Source organism: Gigantopelta aegis, chromosome 7, assembly GCF_016097555.1.
Source record: "Gigantopelta aegis isolate Gae_Host chromosome 7, Gae_host_genome, whole genome shotgun sequence".
Lineage (NCBI taxonomy): Eukaryota > Metazoa > Mollusca > Gastropoda > Neomphalida > Peltospiridae > Gigantopelta > Gigantopelta aegis.
The window spans coordinates 38,922,506-38,943,762 of record NC_054705.1 but is presented as its reverse complement, the minus strand read 5'-3'; the positions used below and the strand labels follow the sequence as shown (position 1 = coordinate 38,943,762).

General features: G+C 40.8%; 1 protein-coding gene across 1 annotated transcript in view; it reads left to right on the top strand.

Annotated features, from left to right (window-relative positions):
• Positions 1 to 11,020: 11,020 nt before the first annotated feature.
• Positions 11,021 to 21,257, top strand: part of LOC121377726 (protein aardvark-like) — a 23,129-nt gene continuing 12,892 nt past the window's right edge. Inside the window, exons 1-6 of the mRNA XM_041505811.1 lie at positions 11,021 to 11,127; positions 11,832 to 11,963; positions 12,677 to 12,808; positions 13,374 to 13,490; positions 13,966 to 14,091; positions 18,919 to 19,050. Of these exons, the coding sequence (XP_041361745.1) occupies positions 11,055 to 11,127; positions 11,832 to 11,963; positions 12,677 to 12,808; positions 13,374 to 13,490; positions 13,966 to 14,091; positions 18,919 to 19,050 (712 nt within the window). The 5' untranslated portion in view covers positions 11,021 to 11,054. The remainder of the gene's footprint in view (positions 11,128 to 11,831; positions 11,964 to 12,676; positions 12,809 to 13,373; positions 13,491 to 13,965; positions 14,092 to 18,918; positions 19,051 to 21,257) is intronic.

Below are 21,257 nucleotides of genomic sequence, written 5' to 3'. Positions count from 1 at the left end.
TTCCAGTTCTCAACACGAAAAGCACACTGATGGCCAAGTACGTGTATTACATCCTCTAGCATGTATATGTAAGACATCCAGTATGTAGATAGCTCTCCATTCTTGTGAATTAGGTGTTCTGTTAAATATATCCACATTGTTATCAACTCACCTAAGAGTAGACTTTACAAGACACTATTGAATTTCTGTTCAAAACTGGGACCATGCTAAGAATGATGATCAAATCACTGCTACCTTAAACATTGTCCTTCATCCACAATATAAATTCCCCTTACAGTACTAATTTCGTAATGGTTTCGTAGACAAACTTATGTACCCTGACAGCATGATTGCAGTGTTTACAAGCATAGACCCCAGTGATGGACACCTTAGAAAAATGTTTAAAACGTGCAATTGTTTTTAGTAGCTTTTACAAAATGCGTTTTGATCCATAACTATCATAATTTTTCAACAAGTAGTTTTTCCCTGATTAGTTCTGACTGTTTGAAGATTTCAAACACTGTGGTTAACTTTTATGGCTAGTGCATTGAGAAGGGTAGATACCCAGCATCTTCTGAGCTTGGCGTTTGGTTGATGTTAAATCTGGTCTACCTTGGGATTCGCCGACCCTCTGGACATGTTTGCCCTGCAAAGATCCACATCAGGTTCTTCTTACAGGCAATTTTAACAGCTTGGTTTTCTGGATATGGTTCTCTGGTAAGATGAAGCCATATAGGTTCGTACGTGCACCGGCTACGTAGATGCCAAGCACGTGGTGTTCAATGTTGACAAAACTCTACTTTAATCATCGAGTCAATGGCATATACGTTTAAGCCAGGGTTTACGAATCACATCGTCCTAGAGCCGAACTTCAACACATTGAAAAGCTAAGGTCTGATGCTGTCAAGATATGTTAGATCATGTTCTATGTCGTCTGCTGCCTATCTATGGTTCACGCCAGAACAGATGCCTTGTGTTTTGTCACATTAGATTCAGTGGAAGGAAGGAAATGTTTTATTTAATGACGCACTCAACACATTTTATTTACGGTTATATGGCGTCAGACATATGGTTAAGGACCACACAGATATTGTGGGAGGAAACCTGCTGTCGCCACTTCATTGGCTACTTTTTTCGATTAGCAGCAAGGGAACTTTTATATGCACCATCCCACAGACAGGATAGCACATACCTCGGCCTTTGATGTACCAGTCGTGGGGCACTTGATGGAGCGAGAACTAGCCCAAATGGGCCCACTGACGGGGATCGATCCCAGACCGACCGCGCATCAAGCGTTCGCTTTACCACTGGGCTACGTCCCACCCCTCGATTCAGTGCGTTTCTTTTTCAACTGGTACCATACTCACCAGCCCCAGCCTCAGCCCCAGCCTCAGCCTCAGCCCCAGCCCCAGCCCCGTCTCCAGCCCAGGTGTGTTTTGGGCACACACCACACCAAAGCGTGTGCAGTATCTGGTAAGTGTTTTACGAAATCTTTTGGAGGTTATGTTGTCGACATGTCACAGCAAATATCATGTCCTGGTTAAAAGACTGGACATAAGTGGTGATCCCGTATGTTTGCACCTTGGTGTCAGGGAGTCCAGTTAGGAGCCCGAAAAGATATCACTTTGGTTTAGTTGGTATGTAAAATGTAGCACTGTTATTTTTCTAAAATTTTCATAAGGTGTGCATATATTTATTTATTTTTATTATTTTAAAATATTTTAATGTATGTATGTATGCATGTATGTGTGTGTCCAATGGGCCCACCGACGGGGATCGATCCCAGACAGACCGCGCATGGAGCGAGCGCTTTACCACTGGCCTACGTCCCGCCCCTTATTCATATTCATATAGGTATTCAGGGAAAATGTAGATGAAAAGGTCCGCAAGGTCCATATTAACACACCCCTGACCACGCTACGCCCCTGAATATATTGTGTTATTACAAGAAATTCATGTTTTGTAGATGAGATATGTCTGGATGTCGCCCTGGCTGGTGGGACGAAAGCCATTATTTCGGCCATGACCTTACAGAAGTCCAACGTTTCCCTGCAAGAGAGTGGGTGCTGGGCACTGGCCTGCCTGACCTGTATGGGTAAGTACATACGTTAATGACGTCATAAACATGTGTGACGTCATAAACATGTGCTGATGAAACATGCTAGGCAACTCACTGACTGCTCCACGGTGATAACCCGAACGCTAAAGCCATCCCATCCAATCAGAGAGGGCAGGCTAGAAGGTGCTGACCTTAATGACGTCATAAACATGTCATGACGTAAAAAATACGTTGGCTTTTGCTCGACAACTCGTGACTGACTGGTCCACAGTGATAACCCGGTGTAATAGCTCAAAATATATCCCCCGCCAAACTATACCCGGGGTATAAACTGGACTAGCCCAGAATATACCTCTCTAGTCTATATCTCAATGTCCAGAATGTTTTTTTTTCCATCATAATTTATATATTTTGGGCTAGAGAATATCGAAATATCTTCTAAAATGACTAATCTGTGATCGTTTTATTTTTATGAAAGCAATAGTTGCTTTTCTTTTAAAGTGTTTATTATTATTATTATTTATTTATTTATTTTGTATACAGGTTAGTAATAAAAAATGAGGGTTAGGGTTAGGGGTATAAAAGTGGCTAGTCCACTTTAATCCCGGGTATAGTTTGACGGGTGTGTGTGTATATATTTTGGGCTGTTACACCGGACACCAGAGCCGCCTCATCCATTGAAATGAACAAGACCGAAACTTACCTGAAAGTAACTTTTCTGTGAGGCACAAGTTAAATGCATGCGCATGGGTAGTCAAATAGGTTTTCGTTTATACCTGGGTTGTTTTTGTTTTTGTTTTTTTTTTTTGTTTGTTTGTTTGGGTTGTTTGTTTGTTTGTTTTTTTTTTTTTTTTTTTTTTTTTGGGGGGGGGGGGGGGGGGGTTAAAGATAAATAAGAAGTAGAAGACTACATTCGTATCCATTATATATCATAGATGCCGAAAATAACTTTAAATGAAGATAATAATTACTTGTTTTCAGAACAAATAAAATTGATAAAATATTTTATTTTAAGGTAATAGGTCTATTTTGTTGGACCATTTAACACTGGCCAACTAAATCAGTCAATCAATCAATCAATCAATCAATCAGTCAATCAGTCAATTAACCAAAGGACTCGAGCTTACATCCACTGAACGTTCAAGCACGACTGTCTTGGGCACATCCACCGAGATTGCCCGGTGGATGGTCAGCTAAATGTACTGCCATGCGAACCTCTTTGAATGAAGTCGAGGTTGAATTAGGGCATTGACCTTGTTAATCCTTGCCTGCTAGTCAAATTGTGATGACGTAGACAGGCTAGGGTTCACTGACCTAACGAAATGGGATGATCCCCTAAAACAAACAAACAAACAAACAAAAGACCCAACCCTTGAAGCCTGCCTGTTTGTCTGTATTCTTTATTATTTCATACTTGTTTACCTGACACTTTTGCTGTCTATCTGACTCTCCGACTGTCTGACCGACCTCGGTAGCGTCGTGGTTAGGCCATCGGTCTACAGGCTGGTAGGTACTGGGTTCGGATCCCAGTCGAAGCATGGGCTTTTTAATCCAAATACCGACTCCAAACCCTGAGTGAGTGCTCCGCAAGGCTCAGTGGGTAGGTATAAACCACTTGCACCGACCAGTGATCCATAACTGGTTCAACAAAGGCCATGGTTAGTGCTATCCTGCCTGTGGGAAGCGCAAATAAAAGATCCCTTGCTGCTAATCGGAAAGAGTAGCCCATGTAGTGGCGACAGTGAGTTTCCTCTCAAAATCTGTGTGGTCCTTAACCATATGTCTGACGCCATATAACCGTAAATAAAATGTGTTGAGTGCGTCGTTAAATAAAACATTTCTTTCTTTCTCTGCCTTCATGCTAGAGATGGTCGATATAACAGGTATAATTGGTATACCGCAATATAAATTTTGAACAATACGTATCGCGATATTTTTCCAGCGTACCGTTTTGCACTTAAATATTTTGTTAAGTGTCAGAGGCGGATCTAATGTGTGTGTGTGTGTGTGTGTTGGGTGGGGGGGGGGGGGGGACGGGCTATAGTTATAATTTTATTATATATTCATTTTCATTTTTTTTTACGATTCCTCTTCAAACCTCCCCCAAAGTTCCCTTGGCATTTCACATCTTGTCACTGCCCCCACCCCCAAATGGATTTTCTGGAGCCGCCACTGAGTGTGTTAGTGTACACGACGTATCATATTTTCACACAAAGACTACCAGTTTAAGAAAGGCAATCTAATCATTTTTGATGGAGTTATGACTTAGGAGATACCAAGAATTCTTAGGTTCGGTAGGGGACATGTATTGCTTTAGCAGCAGAGGCTGAACTGGGGGGAGGGAAGGGGCACACCCCACCCCCTTAAATTTTGCGATAGTTATAATTTTATTATATATTAATTTTTTTTTTTTTTGACGATCCCCCTCCAAACTTCCCCCAAATTTCCTTGGCATTCCACCTCATGTCACTGTCCCCCCTCCCCCCTAAGTAGATTTTCTGGATCCGCCACTGGGAAGTACTCTCAGAACGCTTGTTTTCACTTGTTCGCAATGAATCTTGATTTACTGATGTATCATTGTATTAATATAAGTTGTACAGAATTACCAAATGTTTGACATCCAATAGCCGATGATTAATTAATCGATGTGCTCCAGTGGTGTCATTAAACAAAACAAACTTTACTTTCTCTACCATATGTACATTGGTTTTTGACATGCACTGTTACACTCGATGCGCGGTCGGTCTGGGATCGATCCCGGTCTGTGGGCCCATTGGGCTATTTCTCGTACCATCCAGTGCACCACGACTGGTATATCAAAGGTCGTGGTATGTACTACCCTGTCAGCGGGATGATGCATATAAAAGATCCCTTGTTGCTAATCAAAAAGAGTAGCCCATGAAGTGGCGACAGCGGGCTTCCTCTCTCAATATCTGTGTGGTACTTAACCATATGTCTGACGCCATATATCCGTAAATAAAATGTGTTGAGTGCGTCGTTAAATAAAACATTTCTTTCTCCTTTTTTTTACACTGTTACACATGAATGTATGCTATTTGTTTTCTATATTTCCAATTCAGCGGACACGTGCGAGGAGATTCTACAAATGGACGGCATTGACGACATCCTGGATTCCCTGCAGATTCACTCCAAGGAAGAGTCCATTCAGGAGTACGGGATCAGGGCCCTAAACAACCTGGCCATTCTAGGTCAGTTCGACTAAAGTTTGACCTCATTTCGAAACGTTTCCTCCCTTAATATCTGTGTGGTCCTTAACCAGATGTCCGACGCCATATAACCGTAAAATAAAATGTGTTGAGTGCGTCGTAAAATAAAACATTTCCTTCCTTCCTTCACCCATTGGGCTATTTCTCGTTCCAGCCAGTGCACCACGACTGGTATATCAAACGCCGTGGTATGTGTTATCCTGTCTGTGGGATGATGCATATAAAAGATCCCTTGCTGCTAATCGAAAAGAGTAGCCCATGAAGTGGCGACAGCGGGTTTCCACTCTCAATATATGTGTGGTCCTTAACCATATGTCCGACGCCATATAACCGTAAAATATAATGTGTTGAGTGCGTCGTTAAATGAAACATTTCTTTTCATTTCGAGAAGTTTCCTCCCTCAATATCTGTGTGGTCCTTAATCATATGTCCCACGCCATATGTCCGTAAATAAAATGTGTTGAGTGCGTCAGTCTCATTATAATAATTTATTTTTGGTCAAGGGGCGTGACGTAGCTTAGTAATAAAGCGCTCGCTTGATGCTTGATGTGATCGGTCTGGGATCGATCCCCGTCGGTGGGCCCATTGGGCTATTTTTCGTTCCACTTCCAGCCAGTGCACCACGACTGGTATATCAAAAGTCGTGATATGTGCTATCCTGTCTGTGGGATGGTGCATATAAAAGATCCCTTGCTACTAATGAAACAAATGTAGCAGGTTTCCTGTCAAAGACTAAATGTCAAAATTACCAAATGTTTGACATCCAATAGCCGATGATTAATAAATCAATGTGCTCTAGTGGTGTCATTAAACAAAACAAATTTTTATTTTTGGCTATTTCAAGCAAGCCAAACCACGTCATCTCCTCTGCCTTGACGCCTAGAATATCTATACACCAAAACATTATAGTTCTTATTCAAATATATTTTATAAATCTTATTAAAGGGACATTCCTGAGTTTACTGCAATTTTTAAGATGTTATCGACTAACAGAGATTGTATAACGATTGTAATTGCATATCAAATATATTTTTTCTGCATAAAATATTAATGGCTGTATATTAAACGTGTTTCGGATCGTTCTAATATTTGTACTAGGTTAAATTTCCTTTTTTTCCTAAAATATGTTTTTTTTCGTACGTACGAAATTATTTGAAAACAAAATCCAAATTTCTTATAAATATTAAGACGACCAGAAACACACAGAATATGCAGACACTGATATTCTAAACAAGGAAATATATTTAATATGTAAGTTTAATAGTAGACATATTTTATTAGTCGCAAATATCTTTCAATGCAGCAAACTCAGGAATGTGCTTTTAAAATTATTTGTTGTTGTTATATTTTAACAGCACATCGTTTGTTTACGTAGTAGGATCAAAGGTTAGCCTCCCTTTTCGTATCATAACTAGGGTAAAGGTATTTCCGTCCCCAAAAAACTATTTTTTAGTGATATTAATCATTATTAGTCATCATTATCTTGACAATATGGGGCGGGTCGTAGCCCAGTGGTAAAGCATTCGCTTGATGTACGGTTGGTGTAGGATCGATCCCCGTCGGTGGACCCATTGGGCTATTACTCGTTCTAGCCAGTGCTCCACAACTAGTGTAACAAAGGCCGTGGCATGTACTATCCTGTCTGTGGAATGGTGCATATAAAAGATCCCTTGCTGCAAATCGAAAAGAGTAGCCCATGAAGTGGCGACAGCGTGTTTCCTCTCTCAATATAATATTTTATGTGTGGTCATTTGCCATATGTCTGACGCCATATAACCGTAAATAAAATGTGTTGAGTGCGTCGTTAAATAAAACATTTCCTTCCTTCCTTGCCAATATATGCATAGTGAATGTAGGATAAAATACTATATAAATGTGGTCTCATAAAACTATTTATCGATTGAGGAATGTCTTATATGTTGTACGTTACTGTGTTATATCTCTTGCCACTAAAAGAGTGACTGTGCAATATTTTGGCGTCTTATAAAATGGGATGAATATTCATGAATATGTTTCTGACGTACATGATTGGTTTACGAAACGCGACTGTCGAGTCGGTGGCCAATGAGAGGGTGAACTGTCTTGTAAAGCTGGATGAATATTCATCAATCTGTTTCTGACGTACGTGATTGGTTTACTAGATTCAACGGTCGAGTGGCCAATGATAGTGTGATTTCTTTTGTAAAATCAGATGAATATTCACGAGTCTGTTTCTGACATAGGTGATTGGTTTACTAGATACGACAGTCGAGTCAGTAACCAATGATAGAGTGGATTGTTTTGTAACCTGGATGAATATTCATCAGTATGTTTCCGACGAACATGGTTAGGTCCATTGATACGACGTTAAAACTGAAGTACATGATTGGTTTACTAGATAGTACGGTCGAGACCTTAGCCAATGAGAGAGTGAATTGTCCTTGTAAAAGCTGAATGAATATTCATGGTGTTTTTTCTGACGTACATGATTGGTTCCATAGATATGACGTTAAAACTGGATGCATATTCATGAGTGTTTCAGAAATACATGATTGGTTCCACAGATACGACGTTAAAACAAGGAATATTCATGAGTATTTGTGGCGTACATGATTGCTTTACTAGATATGACGTTAAAACTGGATGCATATTCATGAGTGTTTCAGAAATACATGATTGGTTCCACAGATACGACGTTAAAACAAGGAATATTCATGAGTATTTCTGGCGTACATGATTGCTTTACTAGATACGGCGATAAAACTGAATGCATATTAATGAGTGTTTCTGAATTACATGATTGATTCCATAGACATGACTTTAAAACTGGATGAATATTCATGAGTCATTACTAGATAGGACGGTCGAGACCTTAGCCAATGAGAGAGTAAATTGTCTTGTAAAGCTGGATGAATATTCATGAATTTGTTTCTGACGTACATGATTGATTCCATAGATATGACGTTAAAACTGGATGCATATTCATGAGTTTTTCAGAAATACATGATTGGTTCCATAGATACGACGTTAAAAGTGAAGGAATATTCATGAATATTTTTGGCGTACATGATTGCTTTACTAGATATGACGATAACACTGAATGCATATTCATGAGTGTTTCTGAAGTACATGATTGGTTCCATAGACACGACTTTAAAAACTAGATGAATATGCATGAGTCATTACTAGATAGGACGGTCGAGACCTTAGCCAATGAGAGAGTAAATTGTCTTGTAAAACTGGATGAATATTCATGAGTCTGTTTCTAACGTACATGATTGGTTCCCTAGATACGACGGTGGAGTCAGTGGCCAATCAGCGAGTGATCACCATCATGCAGAAAGCCGTCCTCTACTTCCCGTATAACGCAGAGCTGCTAGAAAACGTCATCAGTGTCATCAATCTCATCTTACAGACCGACGGTCTGTCTGTCTGTCTCTTTGTTGTCTGTCTGTTTACTGTCTGTCTGTCTGCTGTTTGTCTGTCTGCCTGTTTACTATCTGTCTGTCTGTCTGTTTGTTTCTTGTCTGTTTGTCTGTCTATGTGACTGTATATAGGCGCGTGTGCAGAGATTTTAGGGGGGGGGGGGGGGGTCTAGATTGGCGAGTGAATCATATGGGGGGGGGGGGCTCGTGAAACAAATGACAAAATATGCATGGGGGATGACCCCCAAAACCCTTCCACTGCACACACGCGTCTGATATATGTATGCATATGTGTCGGTCTGTCCGTCTCTCTCTATCTGACAGTATATCTGTTATTGTTTGTATCTATATGTCTCTTACTGTCTTTCTTCCTCTATGTTTCTCTCTCTCTCTCTCTGTGTCTCTCTGTCTCTCTCTCTCTCTCTCTCTCTCTCTCTCTCTCTCTATATATATATATATATATATATGTCTCTATCTGTATCTATTTATATCTCTATAACTCTGTCTGTCTGTCTCTCCCTCTTTCTGTCTCTATATATATATGTCTGTCTCTCTCTGTATCTGTCAGTATGTCTCTCTCTCTCTCTCTCTCTCTCTCTCTCTCTCTCTCTCTCTCTCTCTCTCTCTCTCTCTCTCTGTGTATCTATGTCTGTCTCTTTGTCTCTCTCCTTCTCCCTCTTTCTGTATCTCTCTCTCTCTCTCTCTTTCGCTCTCCCTCCTTCTCTGTGTGTGTCTCTCTACCTCTGTATCTCTCACATAAACACACATACACGTACACATAAACACACACACGCACACACACAAATACATAAACACACACACACACACACACACACACACACACACACACACACACACACATGCACATGCACATTCATACACACACGTGCCCATATTTACACATACACACAAACTCACATATACACAATACAGATACACATGCATACATACACATACTGTTGTGTTTTATTCCCGTGTGTTTGTTTTCCCACAGATGTGATAAAAGATACATTTATTCGGAAGGAGGGCGTCATAACGGTGACGTCGGTGATGAAGCTACACGAGGAGAACATCTCCATTCAGCAGGACGGCTGCACTGTGCTCGGAAACCTGGCTGTCAACGGTAGGTTTTAGTTTTATCAATTAAAATTTCTATACTCAGCGTCACTATTGAAGGGTCACTCATATTGTTAGTACTACACATGTTAACGATGCCCGTCCAACACACTAATTGTGAAAGAAGGAATGTATGGCCTTCGTGGATTAGGCCCAGAGTGAGATTTGTTAAGTAGCATTTGGATTTCAATATTAATAATGGTACTTCCGGTTATAGGCCACAACAAAATGTACCTACTATCACCCCAACAAATGGGTTGTCTCAACGCACCCATGTCTCAAATTCTGTATGTTGTGCCCGTGCAATGCGTTCTCACCATGGATATAAAAGTGTGCATGTTTGCCATCCACATATTCACGCACACTTCAGATGAAAATGCGTCGTGTTTTGACTAATGTTGAGAACGGCAATGGAGTAGGTCGGATACAGGTTGAACACAGTCAACGAGCAGTCGCGAGGCACTTTAATGTCAGTCAGAGTGTCATTGGGTGAATGAATAAATGAATGTTTAACGACACCCCAGCACGAAAAATACATCGGCTATTGGGTGTCAAACTATGATAATGCAAATAAATAAAGTGATAATCAACATCAATATAAAAATTCAAGGTTTAAACAAAAACAGTGTAAAGAACTGTGCCAAAAATACAAATACAAATATCACAGAATTTTACGGACACCGAATTTTACTCTAAACTTCAATTTTGTGCTGTATTGGCCATTCTCAAAGAGAATGTTACACCCCTGCACCACGGTGAGGTTACAGCACGCGCAGGGGTGGGTGAATGAGGCAACGACTTCAAATGACTGGATCCGTTACCTATGCACAAAGACCAGGGCGAGCATTAAGCATTTGCCCACAGCCAAGACAGCACATGCCACGCCTTATGATATACAGTTGTGGATCACTGGTTGGGACAAGATAAAACAAGAAAGAATGGGTTCACTAAGGGGGTTTGATCCTACGTCCTTTGCAAATGCAATTGTCTTAAATAGCAATCGATTTCAGTCATATTAATTTCATTAGACAGTTTAGCTTTAGTGTTCAGTTATTAGTTTTTTAGGTGAGTTACGGCCATAAATATTAAGACTCTCAGGCAAAGGAACGTATTTAATGATACCACAGAACATTTTAATCGGCAAAATTAATATTAGTTAACATGTAAGGAATGACGCAAACGTATTATATTGAAGGGATATGTTTCATTGTAGAAAATCTTCGCCGTCAAACGGAAGAAGGGGGCGCCTCGAAGGCTATAATAGCGGCCATGTTGACGTTGGATACGACGGAAGAGATTCAGGAATATGGCTGCATGGCTCTTATAAACCTTACTGCGGATGGTAAGTTTATATTTAGTATTTCCTCACCATTCCCATTTTTTGAAAAGTGTTTTGGGGTCTAATTCACTAAACTCTCGCAACTTTGTGATCTCGCAATGCAATGCTAAAAGACTTGCAAAGAGGATGCTTTGTTGTCTAGCAGAGCCTAAGAGAGCTTTGTGAAATAGACCCCAGGTGTTCTTGTTTTGGCAGCAATCCCTGTGTCACCATTATATTGTAACTTTAAGAGTAAATACAATATTTGTGTCAACATCTCTAATTGTTATATGTTTTTGAGTTGAGGCTTCTCTCCTCTTTCCGAGAGCACATGTTTGGATTTAGTGGGCAGGTGGATTTTGGCAATGTGCAGACCCCTGCCCCACACTCTGTAGTACTCTGTAGAGAGAGAGAGAGAGAGAGAGAGAGAGAGAGAGAGAGAGAGAGAGAGAGAGAGAGAGAGAGAGAGAGAGAGAGAGAGAGAGAGAGAGAGAGAGAGAAGGAGCAGGAGGAGAAAGTTAGAGAGAGAGAGAGAAGGAGCAGGAGGAGAAAGTTAGAGAGAAGAGAGGATAAAGAGAGAAAGAGAATGACGATAGAGAGAAGAAGAGCGTGAGGGAGTGACACTGATAAAGAGAGAAAGAGATGGGGATAGAAAACGAGAGAGTAACAGACAGACAGACTGACAGACAGACACAGATACCCAACATAATTATGTCCTATTGTTTCAGAGTTGAACAACAAGATTCGCGTGAAGAACAATGGCGGCGTGATGGCCATCGTCTGCTGTCTCCAGAACTTCCACAACTGTTCCGACATCGTGCTGTCCGCCCTCAAAACGCTTGGCAACATCATAGAGCTGGGTAGGTTACTCCATATACATAGTTAATAGGTTGAGGCTTTTTATTCTTAAAATATGTTAGTGCCTTGTGCTGACAGCAACAGTGACACAACAAGTAGCTGTGGCATCACAAACGATTGTGCAATAGGAGGATTGTGTGGGTCGAATATTCCACTCCCGCTCAAAGTGATTTGTTTTCGGTGTTTTGTTGTTGTGGTTGATGCTGCTGCTGCTACTGCTAAAACTACTACTACTACTACTACTACTACAACTACTACTACTACTACCACTACCACTACTACTACCACTACCACTACTACTACCACTACTATTACTACTACCACTACTACTACTATTTAACTCTACTACTACTACTACTACACTACTACTATGATTATTACTTCTACTACTACCACTACTATTACAACTACTACTACTACTACTACTACTTCTACTACTACTACTACTATTGCTACTACTACTACTACCACTACTACCACAACTACTACTACTATTACTACTACTACTACTACCACCACCACCACTACTACTACTACTACTATTATTACTACTACTACTACTACTACTACTACTACTACTACTACTACTACTACTACTACTACTACTACTACTACTACTACAAGTACTACTACCACTACTACTACCACTACTACCACTCTTACTGTTGTTGTTGTTGTCATTGTTATTACCATTTTGTTGTTGTCGTTGTTGTAGACGAGGTTTGTCGCCAGCTGGTTGACGAGGGCGGACTGAAGACGATAGTGAACATCGCCAGTAGATACAAAGATAACGGCGACATCCAGCTGTTCGCCGCCATGGTTTTGTCTGGACTCTCAGAAATAAAAGGTATGTCCACTTCTAAACATCCATTGTGATTTCCTTTCACTTTAACACTTGTAATATTAAATTAAAGGGACATACCCTAGTTTTTAAACATTAACGCATATTTTTTTACTATTATAGTCGTTTTTTTGATAACTGAAATCATACTTTACTTAGATTTTATGGTTTAGATTATCTATTTCCGTACATTCGAATTGTTTTTGTTCTTCCTGGTGTTTTCAATATCACAAAATGCATTTCTCAGATTTTCAAAAAACGCACGTGCGTCTGACAAGTAACAGTTATGGAGTCGAGTTTTAGTCTGTGCTTTAGAGGGTATTTCACCATTTCAAAGTCACAGACTCATGTTTCACTCAACTGTAACTTTATTCAAATGTGTTGCAGGTTTGTAGATTAACTAAACTTAGTGTTAATTTTCACGGGTTGAAACTAGTCTGTCCCGTTAAGGTTCAAAATAGCACACCTGGATATTGACCCTTCATTTGAAAATTGTTTTAATTCTTCGTATATTCTTTCGTTCTTTCTTTCTTTTTTATGTTATTTTATTTTTATGGGTTTGTTTCTTCAGATCTGGGTTCTGACGTCATACACACTGTGGACGCTGCTCTGATGAGTATATGCTCACTGGATGACCCGCATTTGTCAATGTACGCCTGTCAGGCCATGGAGAACCTCCTCAATACAGGTAACGGATGATGACGCTTTAACACTTACTAGGAATACTCAATAAGTGCGTGCAGAATCATATATTCTATGTCTGTCTGTCTCATATATTCTATGTCTGTCTGTCTGTCTGTCTGTCTCTCTCTCTCTCTCTCTCTCTCTCTCTCTCTCTCTCTCTCTCTCTCTCTCTCTCTCTCTCTCTCTCTCTCTCTCTCTCTCTCTCTCTCTCTCGCTGCTTGATTTTCCGTCTTCCCATCACTCTCACCTTTCTTCTAGCTCTCGTATGCGAGTGCTGGCGTGGTTTTTGCGTAAATGTGTAACGCATACCTGTAAAGTGTATCTATGATGTCTTCAGAAATGCTAAACGCTAAAAACAAAAGTGAAGCAATGGTGTCTGAACTCCAGACCTTTGCGGAAAGTGGAACATGCGCCTTTAACAATTTTGTAGGAGAATTTTGTAAAACGTTTAAGTTGCATCATAACGTTTTGTATTGCAGAACGTGGCCCGCGAACGTTCACGGACGAAAAACGCCTGGACGTCATTCTGAAAATGATGAAAGATTTCAGCGATCACCCCGAGATAATCCGAGTCTGCTGCAAGATCATCGCCATGCTGGCTCTAGGTTAGTATTGGGCGGGGAACACGGCGCAGATTAAAGGGGGTGGGGGTTGGGGTGGGGTGGTGGCAGAAGTTGCGGATTCAAGAGAAGAGACGCCAATTCAAACAAGGGAAGGCAGGCACGGATTCAAGAGGGGGGTCAGGCGTGGATTCAAGGGGAGTTTGGTGGGGATTGAAGGGGATTCAGGTGGGGGGTGTCATGGGGAGGCAGGTGCGGGTTCAAGATGGCAGTAGGGAATTTGAGGGGAGGCAGTCACGAATTCAAGGGGAGCAGGCGCGGATTCAAGGGGTGGCAGGGGAGGATTTAAGAAGGGAGGCAACTTCGGATTCAGAGGGTGGGTGTTAGGGTGCACACACCTCTCCTAACCTGAAAATAATGGGCCAGTCGACCATAATTATTAGAGCTGTTAAACGCACGCACGCATGTGCGCACACTCACACGCAAATAGACAGAGAATATATTTACATATATACATCTACATAGGCGTGTGATCCAGTTGAGGAGCGACGGAAGCCACTAAAAGTTGGTACGGCCATAAAAGCAAAGTATATGATGAGGTAAATACCATTCAAGCGCCATAGGAAGAGAAAACTACGTTACCGGCCGTATCGTATCCGGCGCCTGTGCAGTTGAAAGGCGAATTAGTATCATATATAACAACCCTCTTCCAAGCAGTTGCTAATATGTTTATAGTATTCAATACAACTCTCTCTCTCTCTCTCTCTCTCTCTCTCTCTCTCTCTCTCTCTCTCTCTCTCTCTCTCTCTCTCCAGATATATATATATATATATATATATATATATATATAAAAGACCATCTCTATTCCATCTATTTAATAACGTCAGACGTATGCAGTTATATCGATTAATCGCGAAGTCACAAGAAAAGGCTGTAAAGATGATTTTGTTCCGTGGTTGGTCTAAATATGATTAACGTAATGCATTTACCGTCCGGTTGGTATTCAGTTTTACCGCAGTGGCTTTTCCAGATTTCATTATCCGTACGGCTAAATGTATTCCCTCTAGCATCCCGCTGATGAGCTCTCTTTCATCGTGTTGTCATTTAGAGTCGAAATCTTTGAGCCGCACGCAGGTCTCTGATTGCAACTGGAGAAAAAACAGTTGAATTGCGGTTGTTAAAGGGGAGTTCATTCGGTCCGAATTACTGGAACGATACTCATGGCATTTGACTAATAAATGACACGGACCGCGGTGACAGTTTTGTTACATTAAGAATCGGCCTTAAAGACGCAGTATCCAAGTTGCATAATGTAAAAAAAAATATTTACTAATTTTTATACGTCCATCTATGATGAGTCGTAATATAGTATGGCGTTGTCCGTCTGTCTGTCTGTCCGTCCGTACGTCCGTACGTCCGTCTGTTAACGTTTTCTTGTCCGGACCATACCTTACATACAGATGCATACAGAACCATCAAACCTCACATGTAGGAACAATTGGGGTGACGGTGTGTCGCGTTCTATTACTAGGTTACTGTGACCTACTTTTCACGGTCTATTGCACATAACAGTAAATCCTTATCCGGACCATATCTTGCATACAGATGCATACAGGACCATCAAACCTCACATGTAGGAACAACTTCGGATGGTGGTGGTGTGTCGCGTACTATTACTGGGTCACTGTGACCTACCTTTTCACGGTCTACTGTACATAACAGTAAATCCTTGTCCAGATCATAGATTGCATACAGATACATACAGAACCATCAAACCACATGTAGGAACAACTTGGGATGGTGTTTGGTCCAAAATAAACTGTTCTTCCATCCCATTGCAAACATAACACATAATTGGACTTGATATCGTACCCGTAACATATTCATTAATATAGATATGGTTTTCCATCAAACTCCAGATGGGCGTATCGTGTATCTCACCAGTACTCTTGTTTGTTATAAAATGAATAGGTAATACATTTATCATGTTCATAAAACATTTTTACAACAAAATAATTTCATTTAGCCTACTAGAGATAAGTATAGCATTCGACAATATAATTTCAGAGCTCACGATAATAGGTTTAGCCCTCAACATCAACATAATAAGTCGAGATCTCCACATAAGGCCCACTTTCCATTAAGGTGATCTGTGCCTTGAAACGTGCATGTTCAAATCTACATGTTCATAATTTGACGTAATCAAAGTATTTTTAAGCCACAAGTAAACATGGATCGGCTTTTTTTAATGTCTGCGCATGCTGAATGCACACTCGAATTATTATCTCGAGCTCTCGACGTATTATCTTGAGCGCATTACTGATTACCTCAAGCTCTCGACTTATTATCTCAACTGCTCAACTGATCAACGTGATCGCTTGACTTATTATCTCAAGCGCTCGACTGACTATCTCGAGTGCTCGACTTATATTATTTTAAGCGTTTGACTGAGTGCTCAACTTAATATATTACACTCGAGTGCTCGATTTATCTCCAGCGCACGATCTGTTATCTTGAGCTCTCGACTTCTGCATCAGTACTGTACAGCCAAAAAGAGAATTGCGAAAGAAAAAGGCTTACATGTTGACGAGAGTTAATATATTGAGCGCTTGACATAATACATTGACAGTGTTCGAGATTAACGGTATCCCGATATCCCGGGGATACCAGAATTTAATTTTGGATACCAGACTTCAAGAACCCAGTATCCCACCGGGATGCCATATAATACTAAATTCTCAGGTGGAATACCAGATTTTGAAATGTTAGTATCCAACTGGGATACTGGCCAAAAAATTTAATCTTGAACACTGATTGATAGCTTTATTATAAGTTGAGAGCTCAAGATCATAAGCTACATTTTTTCCATTAGTAGCAAGGGACCTTTTATATGCACACTCTCACAGACCAGTTGTGGTGCACTGGTTGGAATGAGGAAAAACCCCAATCATTTGAATAGATCCACCAAGGTGGTTCGATCCTGCGATGCAAGCACCCCAGGCGAGCACTCAACCGACTGAGCTAAACTCCGTCCACGCCCAGCCAAAATAGAGAATTCGCAAAAGATAAAGACATACATGTTGAGCGCTCGACATAATAAATCAATAGCTCGAGATATTTGTTTTGTTCCAGTAGCAGCAAGGGATCTTTTATATGCACTTTAATGGGCCTTGGATATACAAGTCATGGGACACTGGATGGGACTGGAAAAAACAACATTCAGAAAATGATCCACTCAGGAGATTTGTTCCTGTAACCAAAGAACTCTACCGACATTTAGATTCCGCTCTTTTGAGAAAATATGACCGGCCTCGGTGGCGTCGTGGTTAGGCAATCGGTCTACAGGCTGGTAGGTACTGGGTTCGGAGGCATGGAATTTTTAATCCAGATACCAACTCCAAACCCTGCGTGAGTGCTCCGCAAGGCTCAATGGATAGGTGTAAACCACTTGCACCGACCAGTGATCCATAACTGGTTCAACAAAGGCCATGGTTTGTGCTACCCTGCCTGTGGGAAGTGCAAATAAAAGATCCCTTGCTGCTAATCGGAAAGTGTAGCCCATGTAGTGGCGACAGCGGGTTTCCTCTCAAAAATCTGTGTGGTCCTTAACCATATGTCTGACGCCATATAACCGTAAATAAAATGTGTTGAGTGCGTCGTTAAATAAAACATTTCTTTCTTTTGAGAAAATAAGTCGAAATCAATAGAATAAGTCGAGAGTTCAAGATATAAGTGTGTGTCCTAAATATACCACCATAGTTATTGGTAGTAAAAAAAAAAAAAAGGTTTGTTTTATTTAACGACGCCACTAGAGCACATTGATTTTTTTTATCTTATCATAGGCTATTGGACGTCAAACATATGGTCATTCTGACACTGTTTTTTTAGAGGAAACCCGCTGTCGCCACATATGCTACTCTTTTACGACAGGCAGCAAGGGATCTTTTATTTGCGCTTCCCACAGGCAGGATAGCACAAACCATGGCCATTGTTGAACTAGTTATGGATCACTGGTCGGTGCAAGTGGTTTATACCTACCCACTGAGCCTTGCGGAGCACTCACTCAGGGTTTGGAGTCGGTATCTGGATTAAAAATCCCATGCCTCTACTGGGATCCGAACCCAGTACCTACCAGCCTGTAGACCGATGGCCTAACCACGACGCCACCGAGGACGGTCGTATAGGTAGTCCGTAGAAGAAAACAAAATATATAGTGAAAACCCTCTAAACCGGACAACTTTGGGACCAAGTAAAATGCCCGGTTTTGTATCTCACCTGATCAGTGCACCACAACTGGTCAAAGGCCATGGTATGTGCTATCCTGTCTGTGTGAAAGTGCATATATATAAAATATTCCTTGCTGCATTAGAAACAATGTAGCGGGTTTCCTCTGACGACTACGTGTTAGAATTACCACATCTTTGACATCCAATAGCTGATGATTAATTAATCAATGTGCTCTAGTGGTGTCTTTAAACAAAAATACAAAAACAATGCATTAAAACATGTTTTATTTTATTAAATAAATAATTTGTAATGTAAAATTGAAGATTGATTTAGTTCTTCAAAAATAAACACCTGGAGTTATATATAAATTGCAGCTGAGCCGTCGCATAACTTGGCCCGTACGTATTGGTATGGTTCGCGGTACGGCGGCCGCAAAAATAGTATTGCCGGATATTTTTAGAATGTGTATGTTCCCAAATAACGTTGTAAAAGGCGAAGTGTGATTGGTCTATATTACAATTATTATTTACAGACGAAATGTCACCATGGACGTGGGAGTCCGCGCAATGCAGATAGATCTACTGGTAGACCAGTAGAGCTAATTTTAATCAGATTTTTTTTTTTTTTTTTTTTTTTTTGTTACAGTGGAGGACATCAAGAAGGAAATTCCGTACCAGGCCGTATCCATGGTGATCGAGAGCCTCAAGAACTTCGTTCAGCTTGACGATCTACAGATTGTGGGATGTGGTGCCCTGTCCAGTCTCAGTGAAAACAATAGTAGGTAACACGCAGAAGAAGGAAGGAAATGTTTTATTTAATGACGCACTCAACACATTTTATTTACGGTTATATGGCGTCAGAACGGTTATATGGGAAGAAACCCACTGTCGCCACTTCATGGGCTACTCTTTTTCGAGTAGCAGCAAGGGAACTTTTATATGCACCATCCCATAGACAGGATAGCACATACCACGGCCTTTGATGTACCAGTCGTAGTGCACTGGCTGGAGCTAGAAAGGTAACATGCGGGCCGAATTTACGAGTGGAGTTAAAGGGTTTGGTACCCGAGGAGCGTGTTTAGGAAATTATGGAGGGGTTCAGAATTTAAGTGTGATGGTAAAAGACCTGCGCACCTGGGGTCCGTATGCAGAACATTATGAAGGGTGTCTCTATTGCGGCAAATAAAACGTCGGGGAGGTGGCGGAAGGGAGCCTAAGAGCCTAAGAGCCTAAGATACATTTGTGAATTAGGCCCCAGGGCCCCGTTCCACGAAGCGATCTTAGCCCTAAGATCAACTTAAGTGCATAGGGTAGCTTACGGTAATCTTAGGGCTAAGATCGCTTCGTGGAACGGGGCCCAGTGGTTATTAATGTAAAATATTTCAGGATGGGATGTGCAGATCGACAATGTATATATGATCTGGACCTCGTTATACGAAGCGACCTCAGTGCTAAACTCGCCTTAAATCACCAAGTTCGATAGCCGAATTTAATGACTTCAGTGATTTTAGCGCTCTAGTGGTGTCGTTAAACAAAACAAACTTTAAACTTTGATTTTAGCGCTAAGACCGCTTCGTAAAACGGGGCCCACAAAGGGATTTTTTAACGAATCTGATGTCTGTCCCTCCATCCACCCCACAACACCCCTCCCCTTTCCCGCCACTTAATACCATGTGTGCGTTGGCAGTAATTTTCCAAGTGACAGCATGGGTGGGGTGTGTGTATTGGACATAAGAGCAATCACAGCTTCATTTAAAATCATTTTCTTACGCTGTACCTGTACTTAACACATCTACTGTCGGTTTCCGGGTAACGGGTCTGGTTGCTAATGTAGTGCGAACTGTCGCACCTTTATTACGTCAATTTTACAGACGTGTTTTTCAGTTGACATTAATGTCATTGACCCTAGGAGTGAATTGTAACGACTCTGTAGGCAAGTATAAGATATATATACAGAGAGAGAGAGAGAGAGAGAGAGAGAGAGAGAGAGAGAGAGAGAGAGAGAGAGAGAGAGAGAGAGAGAGAGAGAGAGAGAGAGAGTCGATCCCCGTTGGTGGGCTCAAAGAGCTGGTTGTTTTTTTGGGTTTTTTCTCGTCACAGGTAGTGCACCACGACTGGTATATCAAAGGTCGTAGTATGTGCTATCCTGTCTGTGGGATGGTGCACATGGGGGAAATGTAGCGGGTTTCCTCTCTAAGATTATATGTCAGAATTACCTAATTGTTGTACATCCAATAGTCTATGATTAATAATTCAGTGTGCTCTAGTGGTGTCGTTGAACAAGACAAACTGATTTTAACTTTGTTCACTTCAAGTACTGATATCTATGCGTTGAAGACACTTAGTCCTATCACAAAGTTATTGTCTGGTATTATTTGTCTAAAACTGGTCTTCCTGCTTCAAATAGCGATTTTCATCGGCCATGTTTGCTGTTAGCGGAACGCGCCGGAACTGGAGAGCGGTTAGAGGACGTAACTCTATCTAATTTACCAGCCCCTGGCATCATACATGTCCCTACCTATGCTTTAAAAATAAAGAATGATGCAGGTAAAATTTATGTTGATGAAATTGCATTTTGTTATAACTGACCATGTGTTAAATATAGGAGATGAATCTAGCGAGCTGTCACCCACCCTGATTGTTTTGGTTTTCTTGCATGGAAATTTTAGATTTTTTTTCAATGCTGCAATCTCGCCTCACATTAATTATCACAATTTCATTTAAACATAAAAACACACCTACAGTTTTAATGAACTGTGTGTGACAGTAACACAGTTGTAATAGATAATAGAAACATGTTTATAGCGCGTCCCTCGGGGAACGCATTTTTTCATACTATGGAATTTACTACATGTTATTTATTTCTGAGCCGCTTGTTTTCTAAATTGCACACAAAAATAGTATATTTTTGTTATTTCCAAAACACTTTTATTTTTATTTTTACGTCAAACCATACTAAAATTATTTACAAAAACAACATTTTTG